We start from the raw sequence: 15,688 nt of genomic DNA, 5'->3' as shown, positions 1-15,688 counted from the left end.
CACACTGAGCTGACCCTCCTGCACAACACACACTGAGCTGACCCTCCTGCACAACACACACTGAGCTGACCCTCCTGCACAACACACACTGAGCTGACCCTCCTGAACAACACACACTGAGCTGACCCTCCTGCACAACACACACTGAGCTGACCCTCCTGAACAACGCACACTGAGCTGACCCTCCTGAACAGCACACACTGAGCTGACCCTCCTGAACAGCCACACCTGCTGCACCCAGCCTCAGCTTCTACTTCCTGCCACTGTCACCCAAAAAGGGCTGGGGTGTTCCCTGTTCTGTTCATCTTGCAATAACCAGTAGAGCCAAAATGGAACCATTTAGCAAAGTAGGAACTTCTCAACTTTATTTGTGCTTCTGAGTATTTTAACCACTTACACAAGTGGTTAAATAAAGTAAATAAATATCTGCAAGTAAATAAATATCTGCTTTTTGTTCATAAGTAATGGATTCCAGTGGCCACATTCTACATGTGCTCCAGCAGAGCTTATAAAAGGTAAAGATAACAGAATATGGATTACAACCTCAGTGGATGTGAAATTCACAATGAGGCTGTCCCAAAATTTCTATTACTCATCAAACCTACATGAGCAGTTAGGACAATACCTATTGTCTGTTCTTTATTGAAAGGCTGTTCTTTCTACCCTCCTGTATCTGCACAGGGAAATATTTTTAGAAATATTAATATCCTGATGTGAAAAAAAAAAAAAATCCAATAACTGACCTGACCATTGGTTCTGACTTCCAGTCGATGCCACTTCTTGTCTGCTACATTCAGGTGACTTGGAAACTGCAGCACCACAGAACCTGAGCCATGGCTCATCTTCAGCACAGGAACACCACTAGAGAGTTCTAATACAACATGAACAAGAAATTCAATTTCAGCTACAAAATGTCACTTTTGGTATCTCAGCAGTTAGTGACTGTATTGATTTAATGGTTATTGCTAGTCACATAGAGGGGGTCACTACAGAAATAACTAGAATTATACCCTATATCTTCTATTAAGCAGAAGTACTCATTCAGTATATTATTTACTTATACACTTTAGATTATTCCACTTCTCTGTCAAAACACCAAAACTAATTCCTGAGAAGCAATCTGCAATTTTATGATGCTCTAAAACAATTAATATATGCGGGTTTCTTCTTTCCCATCTTCTACTCAAATTTACAAGTAACTGCAAAGCAAGGCAAAAAAAAAGAGGTAAATTATTAACTATTCAACCACATTACCTTCCAATTAATCAGGAGACTATAAAATGCCAACCACACTGTTCATCTTTAATGTTAATTCACAAAAAATGAGCAGCAGTAGCCTTTTAAATATGTGTCAACATAAAGCACTGAGTTCTACTTGTAGATGAATCTTCCCACAAAGGCAGGTGGGGCTGGATTCACCCATCACATCATTGCCAGTTTAAAAAAAATCTGCAAAATTGTCCCAAGACCAAAGGGAGTTTAAGTGGATTTCTTTTCTCACCAAACTAGACAAGAATGACATGCAACTAAGACTGCACTACTCATGTAATACCTGTCTTCAAAGCACCTAAATTCCTTTATAGCACTACAGTTTTTCTAGGCAGGTTATTTTTATATATATATATCAATCTGTTTTGCTTTCCCCTTAATTTCTACAACTCTGTGATGAGCCCCAAGCCAGAGGTGCAGGCTACAAAAATAGACATCAAAGGAGAAAGACTTGTTAGGAAATGCTTCAAAATATTTTTACACCACAAAATAAATTACCTCATTAAGTGGAAAGACAGAATCCATAGTCTAATTGTTACACTGGTCACAAACAATCCATTCCCAAAAGACATTTAATTTTCCCACATCCTTTTGCAGAAGTACCTATTGCAATGAAGTTTTCTGTGCTCCCAGGTTCTGGATTTGATAAAGGGCCACTATATAGTAAAAGTCCATCTGGAACCACAGTAATAAACTCTAGAGAGAGTGAGCTTTCAAAACAAGGTCTGATGGGACGAAACCATGCATAACCATTTCCATGGAAACTGTGCTTTGTCTGCTGGCAGTCTGGTCCATGAAAGGAAGCAGGACAAAGACATCTGAAAGACCATAAACAAAGAAATAGTCAAAAATCCCCCATGTTCAGCTTTTTTTTGGTTCAGCAAATGCAGAACTTAAATCACAGTTTAAAAATCAGCAAAACAAAGATTTTAGCAGAATCTTAGGTATGTTTGCAATTATTAAAATGCTCTAAGAGTACAAAGTATTTTTGTTCCTCATACTAACTCCCTCAAAAAAAAAAAGTATTTTTGAGGCCAAGTTCTTGAGAACAACGAACTTTTTTTTCCTAAATAACACAGAACATCAAACATCAATTTATTACAGAGTAAACTTGGGGAGGTTAATTCCTAGCTGGAATTCATTTCACTAAGGGAATACTGCTGCATGCCAGGTGATACTATAATAAAGCAAGTTTACAATCTAATGCTTTTTAGGCTCCTTATTACCCATTGTTTGAACTATATTTCAGTACTACATCCCTGCTGCTACTATTGATACTCACTTTTATTATTACTCTGCTGGAAAAGAGAAAAAAAACCAGGGCACACATGCCTTGATCCTGAATTAGGTGCTCTTAACAAATGACAAGTGTTAATTCTGTGTTCCCCAGGGTTTTCTTTGTTCCTCACACACTTTTTGGGATCACAGCCCCACCGGGGCCATCAGGAAGCCCCTGTTGCTGTTAGGTTTACACCCCAATGCACACATGTGGGGATTTTCTGTTTCTTCTCCAGTTTTTTATGGTTATTTCAGGCAGGTACCACTCCACACCTTAAAGACAGGAGGGCAGAAGGAACGTACAGAGCAGGTTTGCTCACCTGTAGCCGTTCAGAGTGTCGACACAAAGGCCCCCGTTGAGGCAGGGGCTGCGGGGGTAGGAGGAGCAGGGCTGGTGCAGGCGCTCGCGGGCGGAGCAGGCGCACAGCCCGCGGCTGGAGGTGCTCGGGGACACGAAGGACACGCTCCCCGTGTCCATCAGCGCGGGGATGTCACTCACACTCAGCTGGTTTGTACAGCCCTCACTGCAGTTGGCACTCCTGCACTCATCAACGTCGATCTGGGAAATGTTCAGTTGCAGAGCTGACTGCATCTGAGAGAAAAGACAGCGCTGCTGTTATCCTAATGAAGGTTTTTACCTCAATTCTGAAAAATCAGAGCCATCAGAGACTTAATTCAGTGTTTGGTTTCTTGAGCATTACTTAGTAACAGCCCTGATTATGTAGGCAAGAAAAATAATTTGAAAAATTCAGGAAACATTTCATTAAAAAATTACAGCAGCAGCATATCCTAAAAACTTGATCACTGACATGATTGACTGTGAACATGTACTGCTAATGTCTAATAACATTATTTCCAAGACCATTATTAGACATTATTATACCATCTGTACTGGTCTAATAACCTTATTTCCAAGGACCAAAGCTCTGAGAGCAGTGACACTCCACCTTCTGAGCTGCAGCATCTGCATCAGACCTCTCTGCACTTCAACAGCAGCAACAGGAGTGCTTCAGCTCAAGCCAGCATAAATCCTTCCTCAGCAGTAACACCCAGATATTATTCCTTACATTCTCTCACACAAAAGGATACAGACACAGCAAAATGCAGAGCTGAGCTGCTTTCAATAATCATGTCCACAGACAGTGACCTGACAAGACAACTTTGTAGCAACTTGGATTTAGTCTAATGATTTGTGACCCATAAATTTACATTTCATGTCAAGCTGTCTGCAACAGAACACGGTTCAGCATACTGGATACTGTAGTCTATGCTACATTCATCTTTGCTAGTTCACTGTTTTTATTGCTAATTGGGCTTGTGCCTGAAAGCCCAAGTACCAAATAAAAAGAGCCTCAGTGTAACCACAGCTCTGGTAATGTAGGAATAGTAACTCTGAGACCACAGTTTCCATTCCAAATGGAGCAAGGAAGCACTGGCAGAGAGGGAGGGAAGGGAGCTCACAGTGTGAGGGCCAGAACAGAGCTGCCATTAGTCCTGGATTTTGTCCTTCAGCCTGCACCCCTAAATTATCACAGTTTGTTCCTTCCACTAATTTGGGAATTTTGCACAGGTGTTTGTAATAAAGCTTCAGAATTTCATCTGTATTTGATGATTCAAATACACTGAAATGTGTACCCAAAACCTGAGTTTGGATTAGTGAGGCAAAAGACCTCACTACTCTCACAGTGGTACACAGATGAACAAGGTATAAAAAAGTAAAACTAACAACACTGGAGCTTTAATGTGGAGGTTTTTTTCCCAAATGGTAAAACATATGACAAATATCTTAAAAATAAGCTTTGAAAAGATCAAAACAAATACATAAATACTCAAGTGCTCCTATTTTTTCTCATTTGTGTAGAGATCTCAGTTCACCACTCTAAGAACTTTGATCTTTATAATACTTTGTCTCTATATTCTCAAATACCATAAGATGTATTGATGCCCTGCCCCCAAAGGCACAGAGTATACTTTGTAATGACATAATGAATCCTGTCAGTGCAGGTCTGTGTCTGCTGCCCACGTTTATCACCATCACTGGAGAGTCTGTAATGCACATTTAGACATCCATGTAATACTGTTATTGAAAAACTGTATAAAAACAACCTTGGCTCCTGTAAAGTATTAGGATGGATTATTTTTTTGCTAAATAAAAATTGCTGTTATAAAATTATATCCCCAGGAGGTAATGCAAACATATTATTTATGTAGAAATTCAATGAATAATTCCAGTGCTAATTACTTATTTTCTATATTTATAGTTATACACATAGAAAAACTACTGGAGGAATTCTCCAGCTATGATTGGTTTTCTGTAAACTATTGGTGATTACTCACTAGAACTATTCATTAAATATTGAAAGGTGGTATATAATTAACAAAAACATATTTTTTCATTAAAATACGTGAAGCAATCCCCTTGTTACCACTTTGATGAATTCAGGTGTCATGTATTATGGCAGAGAATATTTGAAATCTATAGGATTTTCTATCTTATTGTAGCAGTAATTCAATAAATATGCAAAAGAAGCAGTCATTACCTTTCATGAATACTCTCTGTCTCTGGCATTCCCTATTTGGTCACTCTGAAGGCTCTCATAATCCACAGAGCCATTCAAGATACACCAAGAAGGAGGCAGGTAGTAAGTTAAGACAGCCCTGTTTGGTTCCCAGACTCAGGCAGACTCCACCATACTCACACAAATGGAAAGTGCTGATTTCTCTTTGGAAAAATCATCCATATGATGTACCATGTATTAAACCCAAAATGGCCAGGGCAAGTGAAAAGCTCAGCAGTGTCACTTTGCCTTTGTGCAGGGCTACAGAAAAATCCAGCTGTGGCCAAGACAGACTGTGTCTGTAACTGAGTCAGAGAGCAGGACAGTTAGGGAGCACCAAGAAGGGGAGGAAAACATCTTCCATCCCAAAGTTTTTTCCTTGACAACTGTCAAAGAAGCTGGGGAATGGTGTCACTTTGTATTTGAAGCTGTCCTTTGGTGAGATAAATGCAACCACAGGATTGGTTGTCTCCATCTCCACTTACCTGTTGCAACTGTTCCCTAAGCCACACATTCCTTCCAGCAGGACTGTTCCTCTGAAGTGTCACCTCTTTGTACTGCAGAATTTCTGTTAGGGTGACATCAAGCCTCCACTCTAAGTGTCTAAACACAAGCTGATGTGGGGATTTGGGGATAACACAATGAAACACTGACTGGAGAAAACACAGTATCTACCCCATGGCAGCATTGCAGACCCATTATTCTGCAGCTCTCCAGTGACTATTCATTGAACCAGGAGCTGGTACAACCACACCATCCCAGTATGTATGGCACTAAAAAGGGAGAAAGCCTGAATTAAACACTTGTTTTTGTCCTGAGTGCAGCAATAAAACCTTTATCTGCAGATGCAGAGTAGTTTTCCACTGAGGTTTGGGATGTACACCCTGCAAACCCAGTGTTTTGCCAAGTTGCAGAGCTGAGAACCAACCTGAGTTTTGAACGCCGCCATCTCCGCGTGCAGTTTCTCAGGTCTGTAATAGGCCGAGGCAGCACGGACTGCAAACCTCACATCTGTCTGCTTTCCATCCCTGCCCATCACACTGAAGACAATCACATCACTCAGCTTTGCAGGTAACAGCTTTGCAAGGAACTCCTTGAACTCGCCATGTCTTGTTTTGCCACGTTCATCTCTCCTTATGAACTCCTCTGCTGTGATACCTGGTCAGGGGATTCAAAAATAGACAAACCTGAACAGGTGGGAGCTCACGGGTTAAGATCTCAATTTATTTCTTATTTAACAATATGGAAACATACCAGAAAGTAGCCTGCAGTGATAAGCAAATCAAATATTGATGTAATAATACCTGCACCCTGTAAACATTGAGTTAGAGAAGCAGCTGATCTAAACCCTCACCAGCAAATAAAACCAACCTGAGAAACGCACAGTGGCTGAGTTTTGTATGGCTTCATTTTCCAGGTCTCTGACATGGATTTGTACTGTAGATATAACATCAGGACAAACTCCATCAGAAACTCTAACTCTTAAGTTGTATATTCCCTGAGGAGTGTTATCCACCATCAGCAAAGACCCAGTCCTCTGATTTAATCTGAAAGATCTAGACAGAAACCTTCAATTAGGAAATCTTAACAAATCAAAGCTGAGGTTTCACATTATTCATTAACACCATTCAGAAGACCATAAATGTTACTGTGAAAGTTATAGGGCCAAAACTCATGGGAATTAGCCAACAACCTCAGAAAGGCACCTCAGCCACCTTAACTGAGAAATGACAATCTGCAGATGTTATATAGAGATGTTCCTGCCACTCAGCCTTTCCCAGATTTGAACAAATGCAATGTGCAGTTGAACCAGGTGGTTGAGCACAGTCATCATGGGCAAGCCTCTGAGGTCAGTAAAAGGGGTAAAAACAAACCCACACTGATCATTCCATGTTCTCACATCTCTATCTGGAACAGGGTAAGTCTGTATAAAATCTCTCACAGCATCTTCATTGGACACCTCAAAGGGCCAGTAATCAGCAATTATGGAAATATTCCATGACCATTATTTTGGAACAGTGACCTCTTAGCATGGAAACAGGCCCAGGGGCTGCTGATGGACAGAAAGTCTTTAATTCTGGGCTACATAAAGCTTTAAACTTTTAGTCATAGCACAGACTAAAATTCACTTTCACATCCATTTTTTCCCTTTCAGACAGCATACAGTTATGCCATGAACCATCTCACTTTATGATATGAACAAATAATATCTAAGTAGGAATTAAGGGTCCTATTCAACATTTCAATTAACAGAAAAAAACCCTCCACTAATCTGAGTCATGGTTTTCACATGCAATTGTAAATTTAGCCATCAAAGGAGAACACCAAATTCCCTTCCACTTTTGATGAAATTACTCCATTATTTGCTTTTAAATTCAGGATTTGTATTCCAACAACCCTAACATCTGAAAGCAAGCGTTAGGACTCTGTCTATTTTTAAATTTGAGCTTACAGAATGGGCATTTTAAAGTAAATTAATTATGACATCTGATTAAAAATCAACATCATGATGTGATCCTGCATTGTCTTGGAAAAAATATTTAGTGCAAAAATTTCTTAATACCTAGGAACTCAAGTGAAAAAGAAAAAGAGCGTTTGAAAGGTACATCCCTTAATACACTCAATAACCCTGGCTTTATGCACATCCTGAACACAGAGAAATACATGGTGAGAAAATAATTACAGAAGGATAAATATTACTCATTTTGACAGAAATACAATCCTCACTTGAGCAGTTTTCCTTCAGAGAGAAATGTTTTATTGTCCCAGTCATCCTGATCTGGTGCAAACACTTCCCCAAGCACTGTTGTTGACCATTTTCCTGTTGAGATAAATTATAATAAATCTGCATTTAATTTTTGCTTTTCAGTGCACTTTATATTCTGTGACATTCATTACTGCATTTATTATTTTCAGACTCCTGCTCGATTTAGTGATGGTTATGATCCAAGATTCTTAAAACAATGCATAGCCTGTCATATGATATCTGCCAGTTCTGTCAATGTGAGCACACTGGAGATGCCACATGAAAGAAGAAAAGCTGGAAACAGCACAAAACAGCACTAGAATCATACATAAATAAAACTCTCTAAAAAACTCTCAGACAAAAGAAAAATTAAAAATCACCACATCAGAAGTTAATTCCAAATGTTTCATTGCTACTCTGTTATTTTGAAGAGCACACAAGTGGAACCCAGCAAAAGAGGGAGAGCATCTTATGGGGTGCAGCTGGGAGAGAAGGACAGGATAGGGAAAAGGAAAAGGGCAGGAAGACACCAAGCTGGGCCAGGTCTTGGTGATTTTTCCAGGCCCTTGGAGGCTGGAACAGAAGTGGAACATCCAATCAATTTTTCTAAAACAGCAAGAGGAACAAATCCAGGGAAAGAGACTTATGAAATCCACAATCCAGGTTCAGCAATACGGGAGATTTTTAAGGTTCAAATCTGGAGCCAAGCCAACCTGGATGCTTCATTCTCTCATTTCTACAGTATGATCTGGTCACATCTTTTTTACAATTTAGGCATACTAAACTCAGAAAATGTAACTGCAAAATACCTTCTGTAGGTGAACACTCATTAATGGAAAATAGATTTTATGGGTTTATAAAAATACTGCTTTTACTGCAAGTTCAATATATACCTGTTTGCAGCTAACAGTTCATTGGTAGATAATCTTTTACACACTAAGGTCTGAGTTTAACAAATATATTTCACTTATTCAACTTTACTTAGCCGTTAACAGAACAGGAGCTGCAGTTCTGAAGTATGTAAACCATTAAAGAAACAGATTAACAGACTGCAAGAAAGAAATTAAGTGTAAAATTCTGCTCTTTCATGAATCTGATCTAGTATCCAGAATCTGATCTCACATCCAGCCAGCACTTACCTTTGTAGCTGTACACATAGACTTCCTTGTGGCCAGACTCATGGCAGTTGTCATTCTCATCACCAATTGTTATAGTCAGGGTGTTCGTGGAGCTCATAGCTGGAATCCCATTATCTGTTATAATTATTGGCATGTGAAACACCTTCTGCTTTTCTCTGTCAAAGGACCTCAAAGCTGTTATAGTTGCTGTGTTATTTCTGTTGTCAGTAAGAGAAAAGTCCAAGGAATTCTGATATTCCGGTGGCAATGAGAAGGTAAAGGGTGGCCCATTTTCCTCAGAGTCCGGATCAAACGCATGAAGCAGCTTTGAGGTATGGTTCATATGCACTATCTCAGGCTTCAATGTATTTTCCCAAACTACAGGCATGTATGGTGCTTCAAACCTTGGTCCATTGTCATTAATATCGAGCAAGTTAATTAAAACTGTAACGCTTCCAGTGCGGGCAGGCGTCCCCTGATCTGCAGCTTGTACAACTAAAGCGTATTTCTGAATGGCTTCACGATCAAGGGCACCTGCCACAACCATGTGGCCAAACTGGTCAACCACAAACTGTCTCAAAGGGTCTGAGTCTGACTTTATAGAATAAATAATCTCCCCATTCAAATCAGAGTCCTTGTCTGTAGCCCTCACTGTGGTTACTGTAGTACCTACAGGCACATCTTCAAATACAGGGTTTGTCTGAATAAACTGAGAAGGGAAAGCTGGGCTGTGGTCATTTGAGTCTTCAACTTCAATCAGGCACACTGCAACACTAGAAAAATCCAGATCTTCCACAGTAATAGTAAGATTAAACTGTCTTTCACGGGCATTCTCAAAATCCAACTTTTTTTTCAGTTGAACAGTGCCACATTGCCATTCTTTGTCATTCTCAATATAGAACTTCTCATCTGGGTCTCCCCCAATGATACTGAACATTAAGTCTGCATTTTCCCCAACGTCTGCATCTGTAGCACACACCTGCAGGACTTCTGAGTCAATGGCACTGTTCTCAGGAATTGCTGCCTGCCACAGCTTCTTTGTGAATTTGGGAACATTATCATTGACATCTGCAACCCAGACAGTGGCAGTGCCAGTTCCTGTTAGCCCTCCCCCATCTCTTGCTTCAACAGTGAGGAAGTAACTTTCAGTCCTCTCCCTGTCTAGCAGTCCTCCTGCCACGTGGATGGTCCCAGTACTGGGGTTGATATTAAACATGTCAGTGCCAAACTCGTTCTTCACATTCTCAGTTATCCTGTAGGTCAGGACAGCATTCACACCAACGTTTGGGTCATCACGGTCCACTGCAGCCATTTCCATGACCAAGGTGTCTGCAGGAGAGTTTTCAAAGACATTCCCATTGCAGTCATCAGGCATGCACGAGAACGTGGGTGCATTATCGTTTATATCCCACACGTTGATGATCACATCAGCAAAGCCTGTGAGTCCTCCTCCACCTTCATCAGTGGCCAACACAATGAACCTCCACAGGGCTCTCTCTTCCCGGTCCAGCCTCTTGTGGGAGTAAATGCTGCCTGTTTTCTCATCTATTGTGAAAATGTCACCTGCACCATACCCATGCAAGGAATATCTCAAATCTCCTCCATCAACACCACTATCAGGATCACTGGCCATAACCTACAATAGTTTTGAAAAAAAAACAAACATGGAAAGCATGAAATATGCAGTGATTGCATCACATCCTATATGCTGCTCCAGTCTAAAGGAGTTCAAGCAAAAGCATATGGCATGGTATTAACATGTGCATGCCAGGGAATAGCAAATCCAGGGACAACTCAGGGCAGGCAAATATGCATTTTTAAAAATGTTAACAATTTTAGTATTAAAATAATATTATATTCATACAGGTAATTTAAATATTACATTCGGATAGCTACTTTAAATTGTCCATTATTTGCCTTTCTGGATTAACAAATGATCCATCCTGTTAATCCCAATTATTATCCCTGTATTTTTTCCCACAAAAGTCCATTTCTTCTCTTCAGTGATAAAAAAACTTAGTCAAAATAAACTTCATCAATAATTATGTGCTGAGTTATTTTTAACATAATTGTACCACAGTAATCTGTGCTTTTTTATTGAAATATCATAATCTGTGGAACTGCATACACTACCTGAAGTACAAAGACTGGCAGCGAATCCAGTTCCTCAATTATACTTCCATAGTATTCATTGATAGAAAAAACTGGAGCCTCATCATTTTTATTCATGATGTTGATGATGATAACTGCATAATCTTCCCATTTCCCATCAGAGGCCAACAAGTGGATCTCATACATTTTTGTTTCTTCATAGTCCAGTGGCTGAGCAATGACAATGGCTCCTGTTTCTGGATCCACATCCAGCACCCCTCCTGTGTTTCCAGCTGTGATCTGATACCGTAGTTTAGCATTTGTTCCTGTCAATTACCAACAGTGTCAGAAAACACACATTTCTTGAAGTAAACTGATGGTGAGATGAAGTACAAATCACACAATAACCGATTAGTGGTATTATTTTTATTTTATCATTGTTGTGGTCTTTTAAAACATGCAGCTATGTCAGATTACTTAGCAGCATTTTCAGTTCTGGTGTGTCCAACTGTAGTTTGTCTCTACAAAAAGTGTCTATGCAATGAAGTAATAATTCTGTTTTGACTTTATTTAGAGGGTAGAAATGAAGTGCCATATATGCATCATATCAGGTCCCCTGTCCAACACTACAGAGCAGATTTAAAGGCAGCCTAAGTCCCAAAATAAAAGTTCCTTGAGTTGTAAATCCTTCTGCAGTACACCTTCACCACATTTGCCTCAGCCTCCTACAGAGTGGGAGGAATCCAGTGCAGTCAGGATTTCCTTGCATTTCACAAACACACAGAGAACAGTCCTTGGGACTTGTGCAATGCCAAAAAAAAAGCAGTGTTTCACCATACAGTGAAGCTGAATTAGCAGTGCTCCAGGGTCAAAAGATGGAAGCATTTACTGATCTGTCTCTCTTTTATAAGCACTGGTTATGTACTTTTACATGATTAGTGACTCAATTTCTGGCTGATTTGTGGATAAAACAGTGTAGCTAAAATTTATCATATGCATTTAGGAAGTCTAGATTCAAATAAAACAAACAAACAAACCAAACACAAACTATACTGTCCATCATAGAGAAAGCAAATGAATCTCACTAAAATGAAGTCTGACTTATTCTAGTTAACCAGGACATTTTTATTGGCACTCATTTGTAAGAAAATGATCTGGTCTAGAAAAAGTTTGTATCTGCAGGCACAGAAATTATCTCCTATCATCCCACATTAGTGCATGTCTCCTGAAATAAGAGATTGTACCTCACAGCTCACAGTTATGAACTAATGTTCATGCCTGAGCAGTGCACACTTAAAGAAGTTTTAAAATCTAGGGACAGAAAGACATTTCCTTTTCTCACACCACCAACTATGCCTTGGAGTGCTGAGATGAATGAAACTGATTAATATTTTGGAGAGAGCTGTGGGGGATTGCAGTGCTTTACCTTCATCCTCATCGTTGGCACTGACTGTGAGGATGGTGGATCCCACATCCTGGTCCTCGGCCACGCTCACCTCGTAGACGCTCTGCGCGAAGACGGGCTGGTTGTCGTTGACGTCGCTGACGGACACACGCACGTACGCCGTGTCTGCAGAGACAAGGAGCCACACACTCAGCCCCAGCTGTGCCACTTCTGCCTGCTGCCACCCCTTCACCTGTCTGCCTGCGCCTTCAGTGGGGACAAATGTGCAGGCAATACAGAAACAAACCCTGAGGATTGTGGGCTGCCTCTATACCAACGTTACTCAAAAGCACAGGGTATCAAAGATATGTCACATCCAATTTGTTTAAACGTATACTACATGAATAATTGAGTCATTGATACCTAATATGACAGTTGTACAGTGTTTAGTAATAATTTTTTGTCCTGAAGCCACAAAATTTTAACTTTTTATTTAAGCAGGGTGATCAGTTGAAAAAAGCATTTTCTATCTTGCATATTCCTGCTCCATAATTACTTTTAACTGAATACCATACATATGCAGTGCTTTGAGAAACACTTGCCCTGCCCAAAGATTTGCGTCCTACAGATAACAGGCACATCTTTACCAGCTGGTCAATACTCTCTAAACACTTAATATGAAGGCCTATAGGTTTTATTTCATGCTTGATCATCATGTAAAGCTTATCTTCCAGCTCTGATACAACAGTTGCACAGGTAAACAGTAAAAAAGCCACCACAAAATCAGAACAACAGGCACTCTTCCACAAGACATGAAAAAAAAGGAAATTACCATTTAATCTTGTATTTCAGAGCTTCTGTTTTCAGACACAATCCAAGTAATATCACACTTACCACAGCCATCTGTCCCTTACCAGAGTTGGGCTTCCCATGCTTTCCAGGTCGAGCTGATTCAGAGCCATCCACTGACTTGACTTCCAGGAGGTAGGAGCCCTTCTCCTCTCTGTCAAACACTGAGGTGGTGTAAATGGAGCCAGTCTGGGGGTCCAAGCGAAAACAGGTGTAGTCTCTGCCACTGTCATGCAACAGGGAGTAAGTTATCTACAGGATTGAAAAGAAGTTGTTAATAGATACTTTCCTTTTGTTGAATAGTTCACAACTAGAATAGCACTTAAAGAGAGGAAGAACTGTCCCATGTCCGAGTACTTGATCAGGCCAAGGAAGCTGGGTAAAACTGCAGCTCCAGCAATCTGGTCTAAAGCCAATTAACTTCCTTGACTGCTGATCTGTAAAGGAAAATAATTTGTCTAATCAGCTCCTGATTTCACTAGCATGTGTTTGTACAGTGCTTGTGCTGCAGCACTAAAACTCAGCTAAAGCTCCCAAGTAGTTCTACAACATGCACAGGTGAGCTGCATTTGAACCTGCTCAGGATCACAGACCATGTTCTACCCTCTATTATCTGCATGGTTTTGTGACTTGACTTCAGTTTGCACTCTTCTAAAGATGTGTCTATTTTTGTATCTATTCCTTGCTGATTTGTTTAATCAGCAAGGAATACATCCTCTTTGGGTGTTAACTTGCCATATTTTGTAAGGACTCAGTTTGCAGTATTGCCAATGATTTCCAACTCACAGAAGCTTTTAACAGAGCTTTTCCTCCATCCATTTATCCAATCTCATTGTAGATCTATGTAGAACTTTCCACACAAAGGAATTCTACAGCAAGCATTTCAACTAAGCTACAGGCTGTGTAAATATTTCCTCTTTGTTTTCTGCCTCACACCTACTAGTTTTAGTTGCATTTTTCACCTGGCAACACAGAGAAGCATGTAATTATCTACTTTATTCTACATTTCTCTATTAGTCATTCCTTTTCTAGGTTGAAGATTTCTAGAGTATTTAGCCATTGCTCCTGCAGAAGTCATTCCACAGCTTTCATCAAGGGAGATGAAGGTGCCCACTTTCTTACCTCCCCATGCTGACCAAGGTCGAGGTCAGTGGCAGACACCTGAGTGACAAATGTCCCCACCTCAGCTCCCTCTGTTACTGAGGCTTCATAAATGGACGAAGTGAAGAATGGGACATTGTCATTGACATCTAGAACATCAAAAAGAGCACACAGAGAGAAAACTATAAAACTTTAGAGGGAAAGAGTGCAGGATTATCCTGTGCCATCACTGAGCAGCTCACACACCTGTGACATTAACATGGACCGTGGTGAATGCTGCCAGAGGAACTGCAGCCACGTTCTGTGCTCGCACCCGCAGCTGAAAGCTCTTTGTTGTTTCATAGTCCAGGGGCTCAGCTACCAGGATTGAAGCAGAGCCATCGTGTCTGTTTGGAGTCAGGTAGAAACGCACCGGCATGTTGGTCTCTGGGACAAGCCCCTCTTCCAGGTTGTAAGTGACACGGGGATCTCCAAGGGGAGAAGTTGCTTTGATTGTCTGCACAGTTCAAAAAGTGTGTGTAATCAACCCTTCTGCAAGTACAGCAACATTTCTAAAAGCTTTTGTGCTTTCATTCTCCCAGATATTCAGCTACAAAACACAAAACTCTTATAAAAGCTCACTAGTTAAGCAAATAAACAATGTTCAGTTACTCTGCAGCCTGAGAGCTACAGACAGACAAACAATCTTACCAAAATTGAGGCATCCCGTGTCGTATTCTCTGGAATAACAACTTCATAGCTGTCTCTTTCCCACTGTGGAGGCTGGTTTTTTGCACTGGTTACAGTTACAGCAAGTTCAACTTTACTGCTCCTGTTGCCTCCATCTGTAGCAGTAATCTCTCGAATTATAGATGACTTCTGAACAGTAAATTACAGAAGGTTTTGAGCAGGCCTCCAAAATAAATTAATACATACATTTAAAGGTACACTTAAAAATAGCCCTCACAAAAGAAAAAGATCTGAAGATGAACTCAAAATATGAACTAGGTGTAAATTTGATGAAAATTCTATTTACTTTACTTAGGAGGGTTGGAAGATTTTGCTATATGTCTCAATAAACGTAAGCAAATGTCACACAAAATTTAAAACCAAACAGAACCAAAAAACCCACTTTATGGAGGCCCTGAGTTCTTAAGCTTACCTATTAACAGTTCTTGTTATTAGGTCTGTAGGGTTCTTAGATTCATTAAAGAAAATATATTAAAAGGATACTCCTTCACCAAACTTTTGTGTGTCAGTTATTTAGAAGTCCAATTTCAGTATTAAAAGTATCTATTTAAAGACTGACATCTAC

At 40.2% G+C, this 15,688-nt stretch overlaps 1 protein-coding gene across 1 annotated transcript in view; it reads right to left on the bottom strand.

Annotated features, from left to right (window-relative positions):
- The window catches only part of LOC129125469 (neural-cadherin-like), a 62,468-nt gene that overhangs the window by 15,534 nt on the left and 31,246 nt on the right, over positions 1-15,688 (bottom strand). The window contains exons 12-24 of the mRNA XM_054640934.2: positions 15,085-15,252; positions 14,641-14,890; positions 14,416-14,543; positions 13,359-13,545; positions 12,487-12,630; positions 11,103-11,386; positions 8,991-10,605; positions 7,833-7,926; positions 6,477-6,661; positions 6,034-6,263; positions 2,868-3,139; positions 1,873-2,087; positions 744-871 (exon numbers count right to left, since the gene is read on the bottom strand). Coding sequence (XP_054496909.2) covers positions 744-871; positions 1,873-2,087; positions 2,868-3,139; positions 6,034-6,263; positions 6,477-6,661; positions 7,833-7,926; positions 8,991-10,605; positions 11,103-11,386; positions 12,487-12,630; positions 13,359-13,545; positions 14,416-14,543; positions 14,641-14,890; positions 15,085-15,252 — 3,900 coding nt within the window. The remainder of the gene's footprint in view (positions 1-743; positions 872-1,872; positions 2,088-2,867; positions 3,140-6,033; positions 6,264-6,476; positions 6,662-7,832; positions 7,927-8,990; positions 10,606-11,102; positions 11,387-12,486; positions 12,631-13,358; positions 13,546-14,415; positions 14,544-14,640; positions 14,891-15,084; positions 15,253-15,688) is intronic.

The sequence above is a fragment of the Agelaius phoeniceus genome, chromosome 12 (genome assembly GCF_051311805.1).
Source record: "Agelaius phoeniceus isolate bAgePho1 chromosome 12, bAgePho1.hap1, whole genome shotgun sequence".
Lineage (NCBI taxonomy): Eukaryota > Metazoa > Chordata > Aves > Passeriformes > Icteridae > Agelaius > Agelaius phoeniceus.
Note: the sequence above shows the minus strand (reverse complement) of the source record. Positions and strands in the feature narration are given on the sequence as shown.